At 43.2% G+C, this 26,404-nt stretch overlaps 1 protein-coding gene across 3 annotated transcripts in view; it reads right to left on the bottom strand.

Annotated features, from left to right (window-relative positions):
- Positions 1–26,404, bottom strand: part of HPS5 (HPS5 biogenesis of lysosomal organelles complex 2 subunit 2) — a 30,115-nt gene extending 3,711 nt beyond the window's left edge. The window contains exons 1-22 of one of the 3 annotated variants that reach the window (XM_040409776.1): positions 26,322–26,404; positions 20,391–20,516; positions 19,829–19,939; positions 19,644–19,708; positions 18,952–19,144; positions 18,451–18,578; positions 18,102–18,317; positions 17,717–17,788; positions 17,544–17,632; positions 16,512–16,690; positions 16,271–16,429; positions 15,792–15,951; positions 15,377–15,500; positions 14,751–14,897; positions 14,400–14,480; positions 10,847–11,340; positions 10,341–10,461; positions 10,092–10,247; positions 9,318–9,437; positions 7,609–7,722; positions 7,402–7,508; positions 6,766–7,042 (exon numbers count right to left, since the gene is read on the bottom strand). In XM_040409776.1, the coding sequence (XP_040265710.1) occupies positions 6,766–7,042; positions 7,402–7,508; positions 7,609–7,722; positions 9,318–9,437; positions 10,092–10,247; positions 10,341–10,461; positions 10,847–11,340; positions 14,400–14,480; positions 14,751–14,897; positions 15,377–15,500; positions 15,792–15,951; positions 16,271–16,429; positions 16,512–16,690; positions 17,544–17,632; positions 17,717–17,788; positions 18,102–18,317; positions 18,451–18,578; positions 18,952–19,144; positions 19,644–19,708; positions 19,829–19,939; positions 20,391–20,492 (3,215 nt within the window). In that variant the 5' untranslated portion in view covers positions 20,493–20,516; positions 26,322–26,404. Of the gene's footprint in view, positions 1–6,765; positions 7,043–7,401; positions 7,509–7,608; positions 7,723–9,317; positions 9,438–10,091; positions 10,248–10,340; positions 10,462–10,846; positions 11,341–14,399; positions 14,481–14,750; positions 14,898–15,376; positions 15,501–15,791; positions 15,952–16,270; positions 16,430–16,511; positions 16,691–17,543; positions 17,633–17,716; positions 17,789–18,101; positions 18,318–18,450; positions 18,579–18,951; positions 19,145–19,643; positions 19,709–19,828; positions 19,940–20,390; positions 20,517–23,003; positions 23,088–25,851; positions 25,978–26,321 lie in introns of those variants that run through there. The other 2 variants (XM_040409779.1, XM_040409778.1) reach the window with 2 other exon arrangements.

The raw sequence follows: 26,404 nt of genomic DNA, 5'->3' as shown, positions 1-26,404 counted from the left end.
AGGGGGTTCAGTACTTAGCCATCTCTGAGGGATTAGCAGTCTTGCTGCCTGAATTAGTTGGGTGGCGAGACAGCCTCTAGATGGGGATAGCGCCTTTGTAGGTAGCCACAAAAGGACCAGATCAGGTGTTAGTGTTATATCAGTATGAAAAATTGATTTCAGAGCATTGGAGATATCATCCCAGAATGGTCTTATCCCTGCACAATACCATAGGATGTGTGAGAGGTTGCCCTCTTCTGAATTGCACCTCCAACACCGATCAGTGGGACAAAGCCCTCTTGAAAACATCTGTTTGGGCGTCATGTACCACTGTGTTAGTACCTTGAAGGAGTGTTCTTGCACTTTGACGCATCTAGAAAAGCCATGTGAATGTGCGTATAGCCTGAGGACGTCTGTTTCAGAGAAGGTTCTATTCAATTCAGTTTCCCATGTTTTCAGAAACTGTGGGCGAACATTGGATCCTGGTGTGTTCAGTGCTAGGTAGAGCAATGAGATTAATCTCTTATGTGGAGAATTAGAAGATATGATCTTCTCGAACCAAGTTTGGTCCAGGTCATAAGCTTTTTTATCTACTAGGGCCTTACCAACAGAATCAAAATCTGCAACGTCTAGGAAGTTGCATGCTTTTATGGTGTTCTTAATAGTGTGTTCGTTAGGTAATTTGCCTAAGGCATTTTCTAGGAATTCCTTTGTTGAGAAATTTCTCAGAGAGCCCCACCCCGGGGGAATATGTGTTGCTGTTGGCCTGACTGAGTAAGGGATCAGGTCTGCTGGCATAACTGAGGAAGGGTTACGTAATAAGTCATGATCTCTGTTGAGTTGTTTGACCACCTGACCTGTGCCCCTGAGTAGCGTCTGTGTATGTAATGAAGATGAACTCAGACCCCACAACGCAGCCCTCTGAGATTGAGATAACTGGAACAGTTCTAACTCATTACCGAGTGTTGAGCAACTAGTTACATGAAGCTGCATCCATCTTCTGAGCTGAATTGCCCTGTAGTAGAGCTGGACATCCGGTAAGGCGAAACCCCCTTGATTCCTCCGTAAAATCAGTCTGCTATGTGAAATCCTAACACTCTTACCACCCCACAGGTAGCTAGAGAAAAGTCTGCGTATCTGCGTGAAAAAGGAGGCAGGGAGGAGAACAGGTAACATCTGCATGACGTATAGTACTTTAGGAAGTATAAAAGCTTTTAACAAGTTTTTCCTCCCCATCCAAGAAGCAAATGGAATGCGGAGGGAACCAAGTTGGCTCTGTATCTCGGTAATCAGGGGTTTATAGTTCAGGTGAAAAATATTCCTTAGGTCTGACGGAATTTTGATTCCTAAGTAGGAGATATGAGAGGATTGCCAGATGAAAGGTGTCGTGGTTTTAAGGGAGAGAACGCTTCTTGAGGGAGCTGATATATTCATAACTTCAGATTTAGAGTAATTTACCTTATAGTTGGAGATCTTACCATACAAGTCAAACAGAGAGAGAAGATGCGGGAAGGCCTCAACCGGGTTGGAAATTAGCACCAAAAGGTCGTCAGCATAGGCGACATTGGTGTATTCAATCATGTCATTTTTGGCTCTGACCCCTCTAATATCAGGATGTATTCTAATGGCTTGAAGGAGAGTCTCCATTACCAAGATATAGAGAGCTGGTGATAAGGGGCAGCCCTGTCGGGTGCCGTTATGAATAGGGAACGAAGGTGACAGAGTGCCATTAACTCTAATTTTAGCACTCGGATTGGTATATAGGGACATAATAGCATCCTGAAATTGTGGTGGAATACCAAAACTGTGTAACGTCCTCTTCATAAAGCTCCAATTTACCCGGTCGAAGGCCTTCTCCGCATCCACGCTCAAGCAGACCAAGGGAATACCCTGTCTTTTTGCCCATTGAATGGCCGTAACTACTCTGCAGGAGTTATGGTTCCCCTCTCTTCCTGGCACGAAACCAGCTTGGTCAGGATGTATAAGCTTAGGGAGGAACAAGCTGAGACGAGAGGCCAAGAGCTTAGCCCAGACCTTAATATCAACGTTTAAGAGAGATATGGGCCTGTAACTCCCGCAGAGTGTAGGGTCCTTCCCTGGCTTAGGCAAAATGGTTACTGTAGCTTCTAGGGATTGACTATGCAGCTGCCCCCCTGTAAGAAGAGCATTGCACCAATTCGTAAGATGTGGGCATAAAATGTCCGCGAATTTTCTGTAATAGCCCACCGGAAATCCATCTGGACCGGGGCACTTTCCTAGGGGCATGGATTTCAGGATCTTCATTATCTCCGGGCCAGTAACAGGTACAGTCAGAGAACTTCCCTCCTCACTACTAAGCCGGGGTAGTTTTAGGCGGTGTAGAAAGTTGGTTACCACTAAGTCCACAGTTGGATCTAGGTGGGAGGTTCGATTATCCAGCCCGTATAGATCCTGATAAAATTTTTGAAATTCTCTGGCTATGTCTGCCGTCTTGTGTAACTGCTTACCATCAGAGGACTTGATACTGGAGATGTACATAGAGTTTTTCCTCTGCTTAATGAGGGAGGACATTAGCTTCGTTCCTTTATCACCATGAGAGAAAAAGCGAAACTGAGCATACTGATATGCCCTGGCGTGGCATGCATTGAGGTGATCTTTCAGTTTTGCTCTCAGGAGAAAAAGTTCTTGCTGTGTCTTCAAGGCTTTCGACCTCTTATGTATAGTCTCCAGATCAACAATCTGTTTAAGAAGAGAATGGAGCAACTTTTGTCTCTCTTTCTTAACTCTACTCCCCAAGGAAATTAATTCTCCTCTCATTACTGATTTGTGTGTTTCCCACACCGTCTCTAGTGAGACATCTGGCGTTAAATTCTCCCCAAAAAACCACGACAGCTTCCGCGACAGTGATTCAACTGCTTCCTTTTTATCTAGCAAAGTCTCATTCAGTCTCCACTGTTTATTCTGGGGGGGTAAACTGGCCAAATGTATCACCATCGATACCGGGGCATGATCCGAAATTGTGATGGGATCTATAACTGCCTGTTCAATCATATCTATACAGGTGTTTGAGACTAGGAGATAGTCCAGTCTCTTATAAACATTGTGGGCCGCAGAAAAAAAAGTATAGTCTCTACCATTTGGGTGTACTAGGCGCCATGCATCTGTCAGTCTCGCCTCTGCTAAGCGGGCATTTATGTGACCCAGTGTCGTCTGAGTTTGCTGAGTGCAACCATCTGATGTGTCCACGAAGGGGTTCAGAGGCACGTTTAGATCTCCCCCAACCAGGCATATCCCTTCTGCAAATATTGTGAATTTTTGTAAAGTTTGGGAAATCCATAACTTTTGTCCCCTGTTGGGGCTATATAAACTGGCTAAAGTTATCCGCTGCGTGCCAATGAAGCCCTTCACGAACACATATCTGCCCTCAGAATCCAGCTGTGAATCTGACATTTTGAAGGGAACTCTTTTGGCGATAGCTATTCCTACTCCTCTTTTGGCCTTATCGAATGTGCTGAGGAACCAAGTATTGAAGTAGCTCTTTTGGAGGGTAGGAACACTTTTAGTTTTAAAATGTAGTTCCTGAAAGAAACATATATCGGTATGGGATTTTTTCAATAGGCGTAGAACTTGGGATCTCTTTTGAGGAGTGTTAAAACCCCTAACATTGAAAGAGGTACACTTTAACCTAGACATCCTGCATAACTAAGAGCATCAGTATAGAGCAGCCTGATTAGCCTTTTCACTAGAGATTTTGTGAAACATAAAACACTAACATAGTGCACAATCCAACTAAAACCTGGGACTGTGACCAAGTAACATAAGAGAGGGTTAACACGACTGAGCAAACCCCTAACAAGCAGTATGAACAGCCTGTATGCCTCTCCAAAAATGTGCTTGCACCAGGGCTGCACAGGTAGTCCCCTGATGTAAGGCATGTAGGGGGGAAAAACAAGAACCACACAAGGGATCCTGCAAGTCCAGCTCACCCCGACAAACCTGGTGCAGCACAAAATGCAGTCTGGTGAAACCCAGCATGTCTGACAATATAGCTGTGGTACTACCAGACAACCTCAAACTGAGCCAACTAACTGTCATATATAGCTAGCATACTACAGATATCTATCTAAATAGCTGAAAACGGCATGTTATAACACAAACATTGTGATTGCTTAGATGCAGCAGTTCCATATTACAGGGCGACATGAATACTCAACTGTGCCCCTGTTCAATAAGCTGATAACTTTGCAACCGAAGGCGCTCAAGTGTCCCTGAATCTGGAACCCGTCTTCCTCCTTGGCGCTGCTGTATTCCACCTCTGGGCCTCCGGTAATTCTGGTAGAGGGACCCCTGTCTCCGCCGAGGGCAGCCATGATAGGATGTCCATAGGTGTGGTCTGGAGTAGTTCCCACGCAGCTGCAAGATCCCCTGGTACTCTTATGGTGCATCTTCTGCCCCCTATGGCAAACGTTAGGCCGAAAGGAAAGAGCCACTTATAAGGGGTCTTAATGTGCCTCAGATGATCAGTGATGGGTCGGAGGGCCCTCCGCTTATTCAGCGTTGATGGCGCCAAATCTTGGAACATGAGGATCTTTGCCTCCTTGTAGGTGAGCTCCTTCTGTTCTCTTGCAGCTCTCAATATCGCCGCTGTGTCTGAATATTTCAGAAGGCCACACACCACGTCTCTTGGATTTTCATTCTCCTTCGGTTTTGGCCGGAGTGAACGGTGAATGCGTTCAATTTCTATGGCGCCAGTGTTCTCAGCACCCAAAAGGCTTTCAAAGATGGCGGCCGCCACTTCAGGTAACTCCTCGTGTGTGACTTGTTCAGGGAGACCGCGCAGACGTATATTTTTCCGCCTGCTGCGGTTCTCCTGGTCTTCGATTAGGGAGAAAGCAGTGTCCAGGGAGACCATACATGCTGCCGCGTTCGCACCCAGGGTATGTGCGTGTGTTAAGATGGCCGCTTGGTTGCCCTCCAGCGTCTCCACTCTGTGACCGATCTGTTTTAAGTCCGATTTGATCTCTTGTAGATCATGTAGTACAGGAGCTATGGCCATGGAGAGGGCCTGTTGGAGGAATTTCCTCGATATTGGGGCTGCACCTGGCTGCAAAGATCCATCTTCTAGGTCAGTGTTCACTCCTGAAGCCCCTTCTGAATCCACTGACCAGTCGTCCGGTGCAGACGGCGCCATTTTAGCTTCACCGCTGGTGCTGCTGGATGACTTCTTATTAAGATAACGCTCCATGTCTGTAGCCCCACGAACAGATTTTGGGGAGTCTGTCTTGTCTGTGGGGATGAATCTGCCAACTTTCCCCATATTTTGCTGGGTTAAAGTGCAAAATTAACCAGGTTGCAGGATTGCTGGGAGAGGAGCTCTCCTACATGCGACTATCCAGGTTGGCAGTCAGACTCCGCCCCATAGTCATAGTAGTTATATTCTTGTACATAGGAGCAGTATTATAGTAGTTATATTCCTGTACATAGGAGCAGTATTATAGTAGTTATATTCTTGTACATAGGAGCAGTATTATAGTAGTTATATTCTTGTACATAGGAGCAGTATTATAGTAGTTATATTCCTGTACATAGGAGCAGTATTATAGTAGTTATATTCTTGTACATAGGAGCAGTATTATAGTAGTTATATTCTTGTACATAGGAGCAGTATTATAGTAGTTATATTCTTGTACATAGGAGGCAGTATTATAGTAGTTATATTCTTGTACATAGGAGCAGTATTATAGTAGTTATATTCTTGTACATAGGAGCAGTATTATAGTAGTTATATTCTTGTACATAGGAGCAGTATTATAGTAGTTATATTCTTGTACATAGGAGCAGTATTATAGTAGTTATATTCTTGCACATAGGAGGCAGTATTATAGTAGTTATATTCTTGCACATAGGAGCAGTATTATAGTAGTTATATTCCTGTACATAGGAGGCAGTATTATAGTAGTTATATTCTTGTACATAGGAGGCAGTATTACAGTAGTTATATTCTTGCACATAGGAGGCAGTATTATAGTAGTTATATTCTTGTACATAGGAGGCAGTATTATAGTAGTTATATTCTTGTACATAGGAGGCAGTATTATAGCAGTTATATTCTTGTACATAGGAGCAGTATTATAGTAGTTATATTCTTGTACATAGGAGGCAGTATTATAGTAGTTATATTCTTGCACATAGGAGCAGTATTATAGTAGTTATATTCTTGTACATAGGAGGCAGTATTATAGTAGTTATATTCTTGTACATAGGAGCAGTATTATAGTAGTTATATTCCTGTACATAGGAGGCAGTATTATTGTAGTTATATTCTTGTACATAGGAGGCAGTATTATAGTAGTTATATTCTTCTACATAGGAGGAGTATTATAGTAGTTATATTCCTGTACATAGGAGGCAGTATTATTGTAGTTATATTCTTGTACATAGGAGGCAGTATTATAGTAGTTATATTCTTCTACATAGGAGGCAGTATTATAGTAGTTATATTCTTCTACATAGGAGGCAGTATTATAGTAGTTATATTCTTCTACATAGGAGGCAGTATTATAGTAGTTATATTCTTGTACATAGGGGCAGTATTATAGTAGTTATATTCTTCTACATAGGAGGCAGTATTATAGTAGTTATATTCTTGTACATAGGAGGCAGTATTATAGTAGTTATATTCTTGGACATAGGAGGCAGTATTATAGTAGTTATATTCTTGGACATAGGAGGCGGTATTATGGTTTGGTAATTATAGGTGTTCTGTGCTTATCAATGACAATATTTTAATGTAATATGACATTATACCTCTGTCTTTTCTCTGCCACTCTCATAACATCACAGATCTTGCAGTATCTGTCAGAGAATCTCTCAGTCACACCCCAGTCTTGTAAATATGGCAGTGCACGATCGGGACCAATCACTTTTGCTAGGAGAAGCGCCACATTCTCCACTGTGATGCAATTGGTCCAGTCAGAATACCCAGCACCTGAGGCCTCTCCATTCATGGTGCTGTTGTGCTGGTGATGGTTTTGGGCCAAGTGCATTACATATTTCCATTCTTCCATTGTCTCTGGTAATAAACCTAATGAAAAATAATATTTTACAGGAATAATATAAAACATAAATACAAGATCGGATAAAAACATATAGTGATACAAATTAACTATAGTGTAACTATATATTAGCAAAGGAATAACAGCGTGACATAACAGACATAAGTAATCTGAAGTTCTGCCCCTTCACCATACTTTACAGTGCAGCTTTTCCTGTTCAGATTGACTGCTATGTATAAGCTCAGCAGGCAGTCTTTACATGAGAGACCATTTCCATTACAGCAAGAACAGGATCAAATACTGCTGCACGAAGACTGAAGGAAAAGGTTTTACCAAGGCCGGGGGAGGGCGGCTTTTAGTAAATGTGATAAATGATTGATTTACTGACCATTTTTCTCATCAATCAGTTGCATGTCATCGAGACAGACTACGTTAGTCAGGGCTTCAAGTCTTTTCTCCAGCTGCAAACAAAGTGTGATATAACCCGGCCAATATCTGAGAGATGAACAAAGCGATATTACAAGAACGTAGAAATCTACTAATACTATATATAAATTATGTATCCGCACACATAGAATTCTGTTCAGCGTCTTACCCAAATGTCTTACAAATCTCCAACATCTTCTCCTTGGTTGTGAAGTCGGACGGCAGCTTAATTAATAGGGCTATGAGCTGCCCGTATCCCCAGGTGAACAAGTGTGACCGCGGCCTGGGAAGGGTCATAGGGTGTAGAATTACATATAGGGGTCACATATAACACGACACTACAGCACGAACACAGTAAGGCTTTGTGCACACATAGCAGAAATGCTGTCAATGTTCAACATTTACAAAAGAAGCGAAGCGGATGGGATTTCAATACATTTCATCCACATGCTGCCGAAAAAAACTGCTGCTCATAAGTTAATACGCGGTGCGGATTTCAAATCTGCAGCATTCAATTCCTTTCCCTGGATTTTCATTGGGCGACGCATGCGACAACTGTGCGAGAAAATCCCCGACAAAATCTGCATCTAAAACAAGGATTTTGTGGCGACGTCTACAATAGTTCCGCTCTGTCCCGGGTGGATGCACCCTAAAAGCAGGAAGGTATAGGGGACACAGGTGACTATAAATGGCACGTGAGGGTTGTGGGGCCCTGGAGCCAAATATAAACCTTAGGACACATGGTGCCAGGTGGGTAAACAGGTCACCAGGTGAGAACACCACACACATGATGCCAGGTAAAGCAACTGCAGGCTTAGCCCTAGTGTTGAGCGAATCGAAGTCCAGATTTCCCGCAAAGCCGAATTTCCTCGTGCTTCGTGACAAATTTCCTGACCAATTAGTTAGTCACGAGGCGCGTTTATTTGCAAGTAGTGGGTGAAATAATAATAATAATAATTCTATAGAGCCACTATATTCCGCTGCTTTACAAATTCAGAGGGTTCATGTACAAAACAAAAGACATTACAACGTATCTGGCGGATATACAAACTGAAACACTAAGAGTGAGAGCCCTGCTCGCAAGAGCTTACAATCTATGAGACAATTGCCATCCCGTCATTGTACCTCTCAGATGCCAAAGTTCATACAGGATATAAATGAGTCTAAAATAAGAAGAAAAAAAAATAATTATACTACCTGCTCCACTTGTTCACGACAGGCCGGCCGCCGCCATCTTGTTTGCAGATCTCGCACAAAATCCTGCAGATGTATGATGTCACCATGCCGGCCGGCGTGATGACGTCATTGCGGACGGCGCAAGATTTTGCACCAGATCTTCAAGCAAGATGGAGACGGCCGGCCTGTCGTGAGCAAATGGAGCAAGTATGATTAAAAAAAATTCATATCAGATGCTGCGATTATGTATAAACGTTGCATCTCAGGGGTACAATGAGGGGACGGCAATTTCCTCATAGATTGTAAGCTCTTGCGAGCAGGGCCCTCACTCCTAGTGTTTCAGTTTGTATATCCGCCAGTTACATTGTAATGTCTTTTGTTTTGTACATGAACCCTCTGAACTTGTAGAGCAGCAGAATATAGTGGCTCTATAGAAATATTCATATTATTGCTGCACCCACTACTTACAAAGAAACGAGCTTTGTGATGAAGTAATTCATCACAAAGCGGATTTTATATATATTTTTTATTTGGCAAAGTACCTGAATGAAACTATTCATAAATTTGCTCATCTCTACTTCGCACCTAGTAAGCAGCGGGTGTGTTACTGGGCAAAAACTAGTGTCTATAGAGAAGGACAAGGAATGCAAAAATATGATTTCAAGACAGAATTGAAAGAAAAGTAACAACAAAATAAATCACTTTGGGTTTCCATCAGGGTCCACGGTGTTGGATGGGTGCGGTGCATCATGGGAAAGAGCCAGAAGGAGCCAGTCCAGCTTTAAGGATTCAGGCTGCACAAGGGACTGCAGCAGAGATAATCTGTAACACCAGAACACAGGTAACATCAATACGACGCTGCAAGAGACACCCCATAAAAGATACACTCTGTGCAAAACTGATACAATGTTAGGCCTCTTGCACACGAACATGTGCGCCCCATGGCCATGCTGCGGCTCGCAAATTGCACGAATACCCACCGTGGGGCAGCTGCAGAAGAACGCGGACCCATTCACTTTAATAGGTCCGTGATCCGGCCGTTCGGCAAAAAGATAGAACATGTCCTATCTTTTTGCGGAACGGAAGTACGGGACGAAACCCTACGGAAGCACTCCGTAGTGCTTCCGTTGGGTTCCGTTCCGCACCATTCTGCATCTCCGGATTTGCGGACCCATTGAAGTGAATGGGTCCGCATCCGTGATGCGGAATGCACACGGAACAGTGCCCGTGTATTGCGGGTCCGCAATACGACCACGGGGCGCACACGTTCGTGTGCAATAAGCCTTACTCCTAGAGGGGAGGGGGGCATGATACAGAGAGGCCTGAGGGAACAGGGTATGTTACTGGATTCAATGATTCCTGTGTCCTGAACCCCCTCCCCCCCCCCCCCCCCCCCGATCCTGCAAAGATTACATACAGTATCAGTTCTGGAGTATCCCTTTAAGAAGAACTGTCCCTTTTATTTAAACCAGTTACCTCTGTTCCTCAGGCTTTGATTTGACAAGATTATCCAGATATGCCAAGAAGTGTCCGGGGTTGTCGCCGCAGATCCGTACGACGTCGGCGGGCAACACCGACGGGTAAAACTTGATGAGAGCCCTCGCCGCTGCTTCACCAAACTTTTCATAAATCCTGCAAGAAGCCAAAGAAGAGAAGTTGGATTCACGTGCAGATCATCCTCTGTACAGTGGCGTCCGATAGTCCAGACGTGCGTATGGGAAATACCTGGACACGTGTGCCAGCAGCAAGGGGCTGTCCCAAGGCTCCATATTATTCAACGCTTCTATCGACCTCACCAGATCCCCGTTTTCTATGGCCTGGGCCTCGGGTCCTGAACTTGTCAGCTCTGAAATCAGCCCATCATTAGATCGTCAGTGGTCAGGATTTATCAAAGTGCTTCAAAAGTGATTGCAAGAACCTGAACAAGTCTGTGCAGCATGGAGTGTCAGTCCACTGTACAGCAGATAGAACTACCTGCAGGGATGTAACTAAAGGCTCATGCAAAAGCTCCGCTTGTGGAGAGAAGCTTCAGGTTCACATCATGGGGTCAACCTGAGAAGGGGCCCCTACAGTGTCCTAAGGACCCATGGCAGCTAGGCTCTCTAGTCTTACAAGTTTTATTGAACTTCTCTATGACCATCAAAGAATCCAGAACATCTGATATTCTGGCAGCTGTCATTGATGCCGAATTAAAGGAATTTTCCACAACAATAAGAATAATTTCACATTACCTTTCAGCCCCTCCATGTAGGTGCTCCAGACCCCGGGGGAATCTGTATAATTGAGCACAATGCAGCGTTTTATTCTCTTAAGTTCCAGGAGGTAAAAGTAGTTCTGTATGAAGTGACAAGCACTCGCATCCAGCTCTGAAGGAGCCTGATCAGTAAATGCTTTGAACTCCAGGCACATCATGGCGAGGTCGGACACATCCTTGTGTAGGGGCTCTTCTAGAAAGAAAGGGGCTTCAAGTCGGAAGCCCAGATGATCCTGTGGCTTTGGGTGGACTGTGGTCCTCTCCTCCAGGCTCTCTTGGTCGTCTGTGGTGTCCACATGGAGGACGCCTTCTTCTCCAGATGACTGTAGGGTGCCGTGAGGAGACTCGCTTGGGCATCGGTTGGGATGATCTCGCAACCCTAATGCTTTTTCCAGGTGCCCAAGCCAAACTCTTAAGATCTTCCTCATGGCTTCCAAGTTAAATAACACCTGAGGATCTTGACTTTTATGTCTAGGAATAAAAGCAGGAGATAAATTCATATGGTGTGGATGTTCGCTCTTCCCTTAGGTCAGCAGTGATGAGACCCCCAACTTTAAAAAAAAGTGACCCCTTATTAGGGATTAGAACAGTCCATCAGTAAATTGAGCACTTTGGTAAGTAAAATGACACTCCAGAGCTGCATTCACAATTCTGCCGAATCTATTATTGGAAATGTTTGCCACCATTGTCTAAAGGACACCCTTTAATAGCTAAGCTAATGTGGGGGAAGTTATTTTTTTTTTTATATATATATATATATATATATATATATATATATAAATATAATTTTATTTTTATTATCATATCTAAGTTACAATCACATCTGTAACAAAAGAAACAAATGATATTGCAATCATCATGAACCTTCAAGACTTGTATATGGTACATACCAAGATTTTGACTAAAACTCAACATTAAGTCAAAACATTTTTCTGACACAAGAAATAACACTGATACAAAAGCAATGAATTATTCAGAGAAGTTGGCTGCTCGACAGGGGTTAAGCATGACATCATTCATACACGAATCGATCTTCGGACGGTAAATTGGATCAGAATTTCCCATTTAGACATTAGTTCTGACCATTTATTTTTTTTAAAATCAAATCGTTTTTATTAAACAATAAATACATAATTAAACATAATACAATACGTTGCATTTTTCTTTTCTTTACATTATCCACCGTGTGGATTCAGTGAACAACAGTACTCATAAGTATATCACCACTCAGTTTATCATGAATCCGTACAATACGTGAACACTTGCTAAAACAAATATTTTGGACATAAAATTACCAAGAACTTAACCTTCCCAACCTCCCTCCCCCCCTTACCCTACCCTAACCCCCCAACCCTAACATCTGGTCTTGACCGTCACAAGCCTATATAACCACATGGGTATGAGATAACCATTCACTCCACATTTTATCGAACTTCTGAGGGCACCCTCTCTTCACATACACCCCTTTTTCGAGTATCAGCATGTCATGCACCCCCCGTTCAAACTCACTCAGTGTGGGCGGACTCCCCTGGATCCACCTCATAGCGATCAGTTTCCTGGCCACATATAGCAATCTCCCCACAGCAACCCTAACCGGTTCATTCCCTCCAATTTCAGACACATACCCCAGAATACACACCTTAGGATATTTTTGAATTTTCAATGTCAGTTCTGACCATTTATTAGTTCGGAGAGCGTATCATTTTTCCAACTCAATATTCGCCTGTACAGAAGTGATTAGCTCACGAATAGTTAATGGGGAGCTAGATTTCCATTTCCATCATCGCTCTGGATGCTGAGATGATCTGACCTGTATCGGCAAGATTTCCAATCCCACAAAACACAGGGCCAAGGACGCCGTGATCTGCTCACCCACAACTCTCTTGAGAAGAAGGAACGTAGCTTCCCAGAAAGTGGACACAATGGGACATTCCCACCAGACATGTTTAGAAGCGCCACAATGTCTCCAGCAAGTTGGGGAGTATGTATGGTGGATTTAGTGAATATGGGCAGGTGTAAGATACCATCTTAATCTCCCAGTGAGAAGCGCTCTTGGATACTGGTTTCACTATAGGGAAGGCCGAGAACCATTCCTCCATAGTATGTGTAACCCCTAATTCTTCTTCCCATTTAAGTACAAAAGAAGGTTTTATTGATGCCTTGGGCGATAAAAAAAATGTTGTAAAAAAAAAGCAATACCTTTTATGGAAGGTCTATTTGCTTGGGAAATTCTAATAAATGATTATTAGGATTAATTAATGCATGTCTTCTAGAAATCTCTTTGTGAGATATCATATTGATTAGTTATATATTCAAAGGTATGCAATACTGTGTCATCAAAGAGATGTTGAATTGTTGATATACCAGCTGTCACCCAGTTATCTAGGTGGAGATCAGGGATCCATACATTTATATAATGCAAAGGGAGGTTCCTTATTGAGGTTTTGGCTAGAACGCTCATATAAGGCAGTCGCTTTTTCCAACAAGCTGTAACCGGGGCGGGGGTGGGGGGGGGGGCAGTTAGTTTTTCATACATGAGATGACCATACAGTGTCTGGTGTAAAGATGCAAATTATTAGTGCAGACACTGAACAAGCAAGGAGTGCTGGGAGAAATCAGCTCTGAAGCTACATAATATAATACATACATACTATAACGCATACATACGATAATACAAGCAACGCATGATACAGGCTATAATTTAGATTAAAGGGGTATTCCCATCTCAGACAATGGGGGGCATATCGCTAGGATACAGTCCCAGAAGTTTGTATGTGGCAATAAACAATTGATGCAAACAGACTACCAGTGAGTGCTGGTCCTTTACTATTATTGTCCACCAGCAGAATAGTGAGTTCAGCTCTGGAGTATAATACAGGATGTAACTCAGGATCAGTACAGGATAAGTAATGTATGTACACAGTGACTGCACCAGCAGAATAGTGAGTGCAGCTCTGGAGTATAATACAGGATGTAACTCAGGATCAGTACAGGATACGTAATGTATGTACACAGTGACTGCACCAGCAGAATATTGAGTGGAGCTCTGGAGTATAATACAGGATGTAACTCAGGATCAGTACAGGATAAGTAATGTATGTACACAGTGACTGCACCAGCAGAATAGTGAGTGCAGCTCTGGAGTATAATACAGGATGTAACTCAGGATCAGTACAGGATACGTAATGTATGTACACAGTGACTGCACCAGCAGAATATTGAGTGCAGCTCTGGAGTATAATACAGGATGTAACTCAGGATCAGTACAGGATAAGTAATGTATGTACACAGTGACTGCACCAGCAGAATAGTGAGTGCAGCTCTGGAGTATAATACAAGATGTAACTCAGGATCAGTACAGGATAAGTAATGTATGTACACAGTGACTGCACCAGCAGAATAGTGAGTGCAGCTCTGGGGTATACTGCAGGGAACCAATGTTCTGATAAAAAGACAGATTTCCCTTAGGGTGAAATGGCCATTTTGTTACAGACATATAACAGCCTTACATGCTTATATTCATTACTTACAGGGTCTCCAAAGTTGCAGATTTCAGTTCGCCTAGTAGGATTTCTTCTGCCGTGGGCTCTGGAGGCTGCAGATCATCCACCCTGTAATTCAAAAGTGTAAAGTTTGTAATAATGATAGTCGCTGCATCAACTTCAATGGACCAAGAGAGTTCCACCTAGTGGCAGAAGCTGGTAAGTACAGCAGCAGTGCAGAATAATCCTAATCCACAGACTCTCTGGATAATACATCACCGGAGACTGATTGATATAAACTAATATCTAAAAAATGACATTTATAAAACACAAAAATAAAACTACAACCCCTTCCTTCCCCACATTACCCCTCATCCTCCTTTGTCATAAAGGACTCACTCAAACTTCTCCTCCTCTGGTTGGGTCACCCCACCGGCAGACACTTCTAAGGGACGTTCTTCCGGGGGCTCCTGCTTTCTCCTGATTTCAGGGCTCATATGAAGGGTCCCAATTTTCTCTGTGGTTTTTCGAACAAAACTGGAGACACTAGAGCCAACAAAGTAGGGAGGAGGGCGCAGGTTACTATAGAAAACCATTCCAGTGCACAGCAACCTTAAAATGGAACTGAACTTTAGAAACCCCCCTTCAGTAAGACCCTGCAAATCTTCCATTCCTGCGTGCCCATGATAACACTTCCTGCGTTCCCTTGGACTTTATTCCGCTTTGTGTTAGGGACCTCGAGGCACATTTAGCAAAGGTGTACGCCTCTTTTCTGGTGTGAAAAAGTCTCAAATGTGTATTATTTATTGGTATATAGGATTCCTACCCAGTATAAACTCCCAATTATATTACTGCTATGATACTTTGAGACACCCAGTGGTTATAAATGGTACTGCAAACTTTTTTTAAAAAAAAAATCTTTTCGTTCATTTGCTTGTTCAATTATTTTTAACACTGCAGATTCGGGACCAGATTTACTATTTTTGTGTGAACAACCAACGTCATGTGATTAACCCTTACATTACCTTTCTTTTACTGCTTGGAGAGACACAAGGGGTGATGTGGAGCGGAATGGTAATGAGATGGTAAATGGTAGGAGGGGCTCGCTCCGATCGCTCTCCATATTCACAGAGGCATGAGAAACCGTGTCTGATGAGGAGAACATGCATGACAAAATAAAAGGCCAAAATAAGTTAAATAAAAAAAAAATATATATATATATATATATATATATATATATATATATATATGTCAACGACTGTGAGGTGCTTCTCTGAACTCTTCATAATAATACAGTATAACATGATGACAGCAATGCTCCCACTTAGGATATTGAGTTACATCATATCTTATACTCCAGTCACATCCAGAGCTGCATTCACAATCTTGATGGCATTGTGTCTCCTGCTGGATACATTGTACATCTACTACACAATTTACCAAGCTCTGCCTGTTCTTCATCCGGATGGACAGAAAGCTCCCGCAGCCTCTCGTCCTCCGACAGTGTCTGACTGTGCAACGACCCAGAGTCTTCATCAGACTGACTGTTCCTGCGGCTGATCACCCGATAGATCCCACAGTCCAACACATTAAAGCTCTCCTGCAAAGCAAATATGACGGATGTGAGATCACAGAGACCCCCTATACCCAAATAACCATTACCCGTCACCCCCCAATGTGTGTGAGAGACAGAGACATGGGCCGCTTTTATTCAGTCTTCACTTGCAAGCATTTGTTTATTTCTCTGATGAAACAATGTTGCAACAGCTCCCATGCAGAGCTGTGAATCTCTATGGTTACAGACTACAAACAAACCTTGTGTAGTCTGAACCTACAGTCCAGTACTTTACCCTTTTTGCCTTTTAAGGAGGCCGCAATCTCTGGGGGCCTCCAGTAACATTAAGGAACCCGATGCTTACATGAGACGAGATGCTGCTCCTTCTGCTGCTGCAGGCAGAGTCCATGGGCTCCGCTCTGGACAGAACATCCTCCATCTGAGCGATCAGGTCTTGTTGGATCACCAGATCTAGCTGAGCCTTTAAGTGTTCCAGCTTATCGATAGGTAACGCCTTGCGGGCCTAGGCGATAAAACACGGCAGCGGGTTACACATGGCTCATTTACAGACCTGATTGTATGTATGGGCATCACCGATCGCTCACTTTGCTGGTAATGATGGAATTTGGAAATATTTGGCAGACTTTGGCCGCTAAACCCCACAGGTTGCGTTTGATTATTCGTTCCACACATCTGTCCACAGGGAGCAGGGAGAGGTGCGAGATCTTCCCGTCCACGTGGAGGCAGAAGAGCTCATTCTTGTATATGGATATATCCTGGATACCTGCAGAGGAAGGGGTTCGATTAAATTTCTGTTTGTGGGAAAGCTGGGTGACGGGACAACATCCAGATCTCCTCAATGGCACATCTACCTAGTGATGCATGAGCAATGCCATAGCTATAAGTGTCGTCAGTCTGGGGCCTGCAGGCCGACCTGTCACATCTCCCCGATGCTGGCCAGGGGGAGCAAGGAGAAGTAAAGAGAGGGGTCTGGTATCGGACCTCATTTTGGGTTCTGGCCTAGGGTATGAATTTTTGGGTTTGGTCTGGGTTCTGAATTTATTAGGCGGTGTGCTCCCTGGTTTGAATTTATTTTGGGGTCTAGTATGAAATCTGAATTTATTCGGGGTCTGAGGTCTAAATTGGTCGTATTTTGTGATCTGGGGTCTAAATTAGTGTTGGTGTTTGTTCTGAAATCTTAGTTTATTTAGAGATCTGAGCTCCTTTTGGGTTCTGGTCTGGGGTCTGAACTTATATTTGGGTCTGGGGGGGTTAAACTTATTTTGTAGTTTGGTCTGTTTTGAAATCTGAATTTATTTAGGGGTCTGGATTTATTTTGGGATTTGACCTGGTGTTCAGTTAATTAACCATTAGTTGTGCGCCCTCACCCTAATTTTCCCTTAGCTCTGATAAATGCTGAAGGAGGAGAGGGCCCATTCAAACATTTGCTATGGGATTGGGGCCAGCACTTTCTAGTTACACCCCTGTGCATTAGAGAAGGGAATGCACCCCTACATAACATGAATGTACATTTTACATATTTCCTAAACCTTGTTAAGCTGGGTGACCATCTACGTTGCATTGTCATCAGCTGCCACCCAGCTTTCTCAGAAATAGAAAGGAGCGACAATACATGCCTTTCACTCGACTCCAGAGCAGAACCTGAACATTTTGAGGGATGAACACATAAATCCCCCGCTCTGTCCACGTCAGGACGCTGTGATCACTGTGAGGAGGAAGACCACACAACATTAGCCCAGCTTCGTCTTATCCCACTGCACAGGAAGACAACCCTCATCATCTCTCTCACCTGATGAACAGGAGCTTAGCAAAAGCTAAAGACTGAGGAGGACCAGGGGTAGCATCGTACTGAGGGTCCGACCTGAGGACAAAGAAATATATATTTTCTTAAAATAGGAAACCACCACTTGTGGATATAGATCCATTGCCAGTAGGGTGCCCCCATAAACAGTCCCAGAATACCACTTCCCCTTATAAAGTCATAGAACAAAGAGGAACAATCCTGGTTTCTAGGTGCCACCACAAGGGGGAGCTCTATGTGTATATATTTATATAGCTCCCATTTAAGTCAATAGGAGCAATCTAAATATATATGTGCAGTAAGCTCCCCCTGGTGGTGGCTGCCAACATCTAGAATTCTTCCCTGCAGACTTGCCATTAAGGACTTTAATTACCGCATGTTAATGATCGGCAGGGGTGCTGCAGACAGGAGCTGCTTGAACTGATGAGTACTTTGCACTTCTCCTTCATAGTCCACCTCCCACATCCTGGATCCAGGACGAGCGCAGTATATGAGTGGCTGCTGAAACCCCGAGCTGCGTCCTCCAGGGAAAAAACAGGCCCCGTACTCCCCATCTCTTTCCTTGTTCCCAATTTTCCAGAACTTCTCCCTTGATGATGACAGATAAGCATTGCATCAACGTCGTCACATATACACCCATATCTGCCACTATTCAGCCCGTCCATAAGGGGGCGCCCTAGAACACACAGGGATTCACATGGGGGGGGGGGGGAGCATCTCACCTCTCAGTGTCACACAAATAGGAGCGGGTCATGGAGGAGATGAGCAGGCGGCCGTCTGTGTAATCCAACTGCACGACGCGCGAGTCAACGCTGGTGATTATCTGAACCGGGAACATCACAAAAGCAGCCTGGGCAGGAAAGAGTTAAGGCAGCATTAAAGGGGATGCCAGGCTCTCCCTTATTTGCAGTCCCTGCTGTAATAGAAATTCTCTCTCCATGCACTGACTTGCTGCTGAGCTTCTGCTTATACATAGCAGCCAATCTGAAAAAGCATGGCTGCAGTGTAAAGCATAGGGGACAGATAGTAAGAGAGCAGCAGTAACCTCAGAAGTGGATTTCTGACTACTGCAGACTCCGACAGGCAGCTTAGGTGAACTGCAGTCATTGATAATAGCAGCCAGCTCAGCCAGAATCTATATAGCGGGAAAATAGATCTCCCCTTGTATGCACAGAAATGATAGTACGGTGGACTTCCATATGACCAGGCCGCTTTGTACTCACCTTTCCTTGCTTGGAAGAGTTTAACTTGATGGCAGACACTTTGCCCACATGGTCACCGACAAACACCCGCAGTACCGCAGAGTCCCAGCAGAGGGTGGTCACCTTGCGACCCTTGTGCTCAGAAGAGACATAGATCCTTTCTGGTTTCCCACGACGTTCCTGGTTCAATTCCCAGACGACCACGATTCCCTGACTGCAGGAACAGGGTCAAGCGTCAAAGTGGAAAGATGACGTACGAACCCCTTAAAGGGACATTAATCCCCGGGCAATTTTATGTTCCGGTTTCCGCCATTTCAGACTAAGGAGAAGCTGAGCTATATATCATAAACCCACAATCTCCATAGTGCTTCATGTCTTAGGCAGAAAGCTGCCCCCTCCAAGCTGAAAACCTAATGTGTCATTTATCAAACACCTAGCGACAAAAACACCAGGCTGATACAATGTAACAAACCATCAGTACAGGAAAGAAATGTGCTCTTTACATCACAGAGGCTGAAGGCAACTGTAACGAATCCTCAGCTGTGAGAAGTATTAGATCTGGACGTAAATGAGAATATTGTATTCACTGACAGCAAGCACTAAAAATGCTCAGGAATGGAAAGGGACTTTATAATAGACAATTAGAGGACACTTCATTATACAATGGGCGCTCCTTTGTTTCTTGCAGCGAGAACTTAGAGCAAAGTCCATACCTGGTGGCAACAGCCACAAAGTCGTCATCGTGGGGGCAGCAGGCGACCCTGGAGATGGCGCCCTCCTGCAACCACAACAAAAAAATATAAATATTACTGGGGCAACATCGGGGCTTTGTAATGGCAAAAATGGAGACATGATGGACATGACTGCGCCCCAAAATACAGCCCCCCCCCCCACGTACCTTGTGGCTAAGGAATAGCCTCTGTTTCCAGCCGTCCCTCTGGATGAGGTTCAAACCTCCCCCCGAGCTCCCAAGAGCCAGCCATCTCCTGGACACGGACAGGCATGTACACTGCGAACACATGTATGGAGGACTGAAGCTTAATACGCATCACGTATCGCTCGGATGACACAAAAATGACAGACCTTAAAAAATGCTGCTCGCCATTTCTAAGCTTATGCATCCTATAATGGAATACTTCTCAACTCTCCAATATCGTTTAGTTTGCATTTCTATTCACTGCCATTTTTTAAGATCTCTGTTTGCCGTCACTGAGACCTGATACATTGCAACAAGCAATGCAGCTGTGAAAATCTGTCCACACCGAATACTTCTCACAATCTACTCTCCGGTCCTGAGAGTTTGTTACAATGTATCAGTGTATGCCTCTGCATCTAACCCAGAAGGTTTCCATTCACTGACGGGATGCAGAGATTAAAGAATGCATAACCTATATTACAGATCTAGACTGTTCTATAGCAATAAAACTTAAAAGAAAACAAAAAAAAAAAAAGACTGGTACCTTCAATCTGCTGGAATCTAAGCGCAGGGCTGACAGCAAAGGGTCAAGGGAGTCAAATTCTGCCAGGACATGGCTGGGGGTTTCTGGCACCAGGACACTCATATCTTTTGCTGCACATCACATTTCCTAAAAGGAGTGTAAACACATATTGCAGTACCATGTCTGACCACAAGATGGAGCAAAATGTCTCTCGTATCATAAAATTATAGATTGTAGACTGTTCTACATAACAGGATTCACTTGTACCATGTACTGATGGGATGCTTTATGATACCTGCTGTCACTATACACAATACTACCGCTAAATATCTGCAGTCAGCCGGCTGTACCATGTGAAAATAAGCAGCAGATTTCTACTGCGTCAGGATGATACCCCAAAGTCTCAATCTTCTAACCCACCCACCACAATGTATCAGTCACTTCCTTATTATGAAATAAAAACGACTCCCCTCTCCTGACACGCCTGTCTTAATAGCCTCATGCATTTCCCATGTAATAACAGTTCTGGAGCATCTATTCTTATGAATCTGAGTTGTGCCATTCCTTTATTATTTCTACTAGAAATTATGAATGAATAGTCCTTAGCTTGCAGTAAGGGTGCAGAGGGGTGTTAACAAGTTTGGGGGTGTCTCTGCACAGTCTGAAAATGGCAGCAGTGATTGGATAGAGCGAGTCTGTGCAGGGACACACCCAACTGGTAACTCCCCTCTGTACCCTTACTGCAGACTGCTAACAATTCATTCATAACTTGTAGTAGAAATAATAAGGGACACAACATAGAGCCATAAGAATAGATGCTCCAGAATAGTTATTACATGGGGAATTCATGAAGGTATTAAAAAACAGGTCAAGAGCAGGGACAGGTCCTATTTAAAGAACTACTATAATACCGGCTCCTATGTACAAGAATATAACTACTATAATACTGGCTCCTATGTACAAGAATATAACTACTATAATACCGCCTCCTATGTACAAGAATATAACTACTATAATACCGCCTCCTATGTACAAGAATATAACTACTATAATACTGCCTCCTATGTATAAGAATATAACTACTATAATACTGCCTCCTATGTATAAGAATATAACTACTATAATACTGCTCCTATGTACAAGAATATAACTACTATAATACTGCCTCCTATGTACAAGAATATAACTACTATAATACTGCCTCCTATGTACAAGAATATAACTACTATAATACTGCCTCCTATGTACAAGAATATAACTACTATAATACTGCTCCTAGGTACAAGAATATAACTACTATAATACTGCTCCTATGTACAAGAATATAACTACTATAATACTGCCTCCTATGTACAAGAATATGACTACTATAATACTGCTCCTGTGTACAAGAATATAACTACTATAATACTGCCTCCTATGTACAAGAATATAACTACTATAATACTGCTCCTATGTACAAGAATATAACTACTATAATACTGCCTCCTATGTACAAGAATATAACTACTATAATACTGCTCCTGTGTACAAGAATATAACTACTATAATACTGCCTCCTATGTACAAGAATATAACTACTATAATACTGCTCCTATGTACAAGAATATAACTACTATAATACTGCTCCTATGTACAAGAATATAACTACTATAATACTGCCTCCTATGTACAAGAATATAACTACTATAATACTGCCTCCTATGTACAAGAATATAACTACTATAATACTGCTCCTATGTACAAGAATATAACTACTATAATACTGCTCCTATGTACAAGAATATAACTACTATAATACTGCCTCCTATGTACAAGAATATAACTACTATAATACTGCCTCCTATGTACAAGAATATAACTACTATAATACTGCTCCTATGTACAAGAATATAACTACTATAATACTGCTCCTATGTACAAGAATATAACTACTATAATACTGCCTCCTATGTACAAGAATATAACTACTATAATACTGCTCCTATGTACAAGAATATAACTACTATAATACTGCCTCCTATGTACAAGAATATAACTACTATAATACTGCTCCTATGTACAGGAATATAACTACTATAATACTGCTCCTATGTACAAGAATATAACTACTATAATACTGCCTCCTATGTACAAGAATATAACTACTATAATACTGCTCCTATGTACAGGAATATAACTACTATAATACTGCTCCTATGTACAAGAATATAACTACTATAATACTGCTCCTATGTATAAGAATATAACTACTATAATACTGCCTCCTATGTACAAGAATATAACTACTATAATACTGCTCCTATGTACAAGAATATAACTACAATAATACTGCCTCCTATGTACAAGAATATAACTACTATAATACTGCTCCTATGTACAAGAATATAACTACTATAATACTGCCTCCTATGTACAGGAATATAACTACTATAATACTGCCTCCTATGTACAAGAATATAACTACTATAATACTGCCCCCTGGGTATTTTTCTCTGCAGTGAGCAGTAATTATGTGCCGTTTCGGCCGTTGTGCTCTACAATGCTCTGCTTTGTGCTCCTGGAGCTTCACATTACTGGTCTCTAGAGATCCGGATCCTGGGCCGATCGCACAGTAATGCTCCCGACCGCTACCTGCTCAGTATTGATCATATTTCAAGGCTTCGTCCTCCTCAGAAGGTCATTACAGCAGTGATGGAAAAGAGAGAACATGGCGCCGCTGATCTCATCCCTTATTCTGTTTTCCTATGGGATGACGATACATTTATAGGACACATTGTTGCGATTGGAGTCTGGCGCCATATCTCCTCAGCCCTTACGGTTTTTCACATTGTTGCATCTTTAGCAAATTGCAACTTGAACCCGACACATGAATAAATCCTTACAGCCCAGGATCTGCCATCTCATAGCCACATGTGCTCGTACTGCAGGCGTCCTATCCCTCGGAATTAATGACAGATTATCAGATATTCTGGATTATTGGAATTTGTGCTGTAATATATTTTACACACTATTATCGCTCCTCCCCCAGCCTAACCGGTCAGAGGGTTATGTAATCTCTACCAGGAGACTAAATGGTTAATGGAAGTCATGAGATTCCTCTTTCCGGCAGCTGTGGACCCTGAATGGGGGCAGATGAGCGGAGATCCGTCCGGCCCTGCGACTCGCTGCACATAATCATTGTAAGATGAGGAAATTATTACAAGACCAGTCGGTGAGATGGATGATGAGAGCAGATCTTGGTGCAGAATGGGTTAAAAAATATCAATTTCTCCATTGCTTTGGGGGGAGGCAACACACACACACAACAAAGCCGTCAATCCTACCACGGGCAGAGGAGATTGACGGTTCAGCTCAGAGCTTTGACGCCGCGATGTTGGCAGACAGTCGGAGACTGGCATAATACATGGCGGTGACTTACCAGTGAACGCGGGTGACAGCTGGGCGTCACAAGTGCTGAAAACTGTCAGGAAGAGATTTCACTTTGCAGACAAGAATCTGAATGTGATGGGGGAGAGGGGGGGGGGGCGGCATGGTCACCGCCGGGATCAGTTTTTTTTGCGGATCGCAAAAAACGTAGCGCCTTGTGCATGAGGCCTAAGGCTATGTTCACATGCGGTGGATACGCTGAAGATTTTCTGTTGCAGAAAAGTGGGGATCTCATCCGAGCGGTGTGAAAAGGAAAAAAAAAAAAAAAAAAACTCTGCACAGAAACCACGTGAAAAGCCGACCTGCGATGCAAATTTTAATGTTTCGCTGCCGCCTTCCACCTCAAATTTCATTCTTTCTAATGCACAGGATGAAATCTGTAGAAAAATCTGCACCCAAGGCCTCATGCACACGATCGTATTTTGTTTCTGTGTCCGATCCGTTTTTTTTACGGATAGGATGCGGACCCATTCATTTCAATGGGTCCGCAAAAAACGCGGACAGCACACCGTGTGCTGTCCGCATCAGTATGTCCGTTCCGTTGCTCCGCCAAAAAAATAGTGCATGTCCTATTTTTTTCTAGTTTGCGGACAAGGATAGGCATTATTACAATGGATTCGCAAAAAAAAACGGATGCCATACGGAACGTCATCCATTTTTTTTTTGCGGATCCGCAATTTGCATGTAACTCAGATTCTGCCGGTGGATTTGTCATTGGAATGAAAAGTATATAACTTTCTAAATGACTGTGGCCCAGATTTACTATTGTCACTGCGCAGAAGCAGACTTTGCAGAAGTGGGCAGGCCTAACGCGCGCCATTTTTGCACCACAATACTGGTGTAAAAATCTGTCTCAAAGTAAGCCAACCGATAGTCGGTATAGTCAGAGAAGAGCATCTCTCGCTGCTTCAGACTCAGCGATAAATCTGGAGCCGGTCTAAAATGACACCGGTGGGTACTTTCGCACTAGCGTTAGAGGAATCCGTGTGCAAAAGCATGCCACTTGTTTCCGGATCAGTCTGACAAATGCATTGAAATACCGGATCCGTCTCTCCGTCTGGTATTTCTTTTTTTTCACATTTTTAAAGGTCTGCGCATGCGCAGACCAGGAAACCGGATCAGTTTTTCCAGAACACTTGGTACCGGATCCGGCAATCAGGCAAGTGTTCCGGAATTTTGGCTGGAGAAAATACCGCAGTACGCTGCAGTATTTTCTCCGGCCAAATACCGTAAAAGTGATTGAACTGAAGACATCCTGAACGGATTGCTCTCCATTCAGAATGCATTAGGACAAAACAGAAGAGTTTTTTTTCCGGTATTGATCCCCTAGGACGGAACTCCATACCGGAAAACTTTAACGCTAGTGTGAAAGTACCCAATTCCCCACCATTTGCTTGCTGTCAGTGAATGAGAACACTTCTGCTAACATTCAGTATTTCTGTACATCTCAGCTGAGAAGTGGATACAATTGTATCCAGTCTGTGAGAGCTTGGACTCTAGACTGATACATTGTAGCAAACCACCAGCGAGATTAGTGCAGCTGCTGATGATGTGCTTTGTCTAGACTGGATTCAGTTGCATCCATTCCTTATCTGAGAGCAGGACTAGTGACGTCCATGTTTACTGCCTCTGGATGTGAGAGCGGTCTCATTCACTGACAGCAATCATTCTGAAAACAAACTGAAACAGAAAGTATATCAGAGAGTTTCATTATACACTGCTGAAATGAACATCGACAGGATCCGCCATAAATGTCTGATAGGCGCCTATCCCGAGAACGGAGAGGTGAGGGGGGCGACTGCTGCAAATGCACGGCTCTCTCCATTGGAGTTCTAAACTATAGCAGAGGATAGGTAGGTCATCAGTAAAAAAAAATAAAAAATCTCAGAAAACCCCTTTAAGTAGGCATGATCAGATATTTTCTGGCGTCCCATAGACGTGAACGGAGAGACACAGTCTCAGCCAGATGTGAGATGGGTGTCAGGAAACCCCTATTCTCCAGATAGGGTTTCTAACAGATTTCATGTCTAAGTCTCCATGCCGGTCATTTTACCATAGATCGGATTGACCTATCGCCACTAGAAAAGGCATGAAATCACAGCGGTAAAGGCTCTTTCATGCACACGCCATTTTGCCCCCATAAGTTAACCCTAGAGATGATCACGTGCGAGATCTCAATGCGATTGGACAGTCCGGTGACCACCATAGATCCTAGTGACAAATACCAGAAACACCCTTTATGTCCCTGCACAAGGTATATACAGTAATTAACCATTAATAATCAGCTATAACAAAGCAAAACGCCTCGTCACCTTCTGTAATAGCCCAAAAGTAAACAATGTACGAGAAATTCTGATACATTGTAACCCATAGGTTTACTTTTAGGTTATTCCAGAGGTTGACAAGGTTCTGGTTCAGAAGTGATCTAATCCAGAAACATGCACAATGTATCAGATGAGTATTGAGCCCCACTTACAGTCTCCTGTGGCCACAGAGCTTACAATCTAACAGCTCGGTACTTACTATGAAGCTTCTTCCTGGAAGTCACAAGTGTTGTGCGAGTGCTACAATCTGATCAGATGGGAGAGTTGGTTTGAAGAGGGAGG

This window comes from Bufo bufo, chromosome 10 (genome assembly GCF_905171765.1).
Source record: "Bufo bufo chromosome 10, aBufBuf1.1, whole genome shotgun sequence".
In the NCBI taxonomy this organism is placed as follows: domain Eukaryota; kingdom Metazoa; phylum Chordata; class Amphibia; order Anura; family Bufonidae; genus Bufo; species Bufo bufo.
The sequence above is the reverse complement of the archived record's forward strand: the minus strand, read 5'-3'. Positions and strand labels throughout refer to the sequence as shown.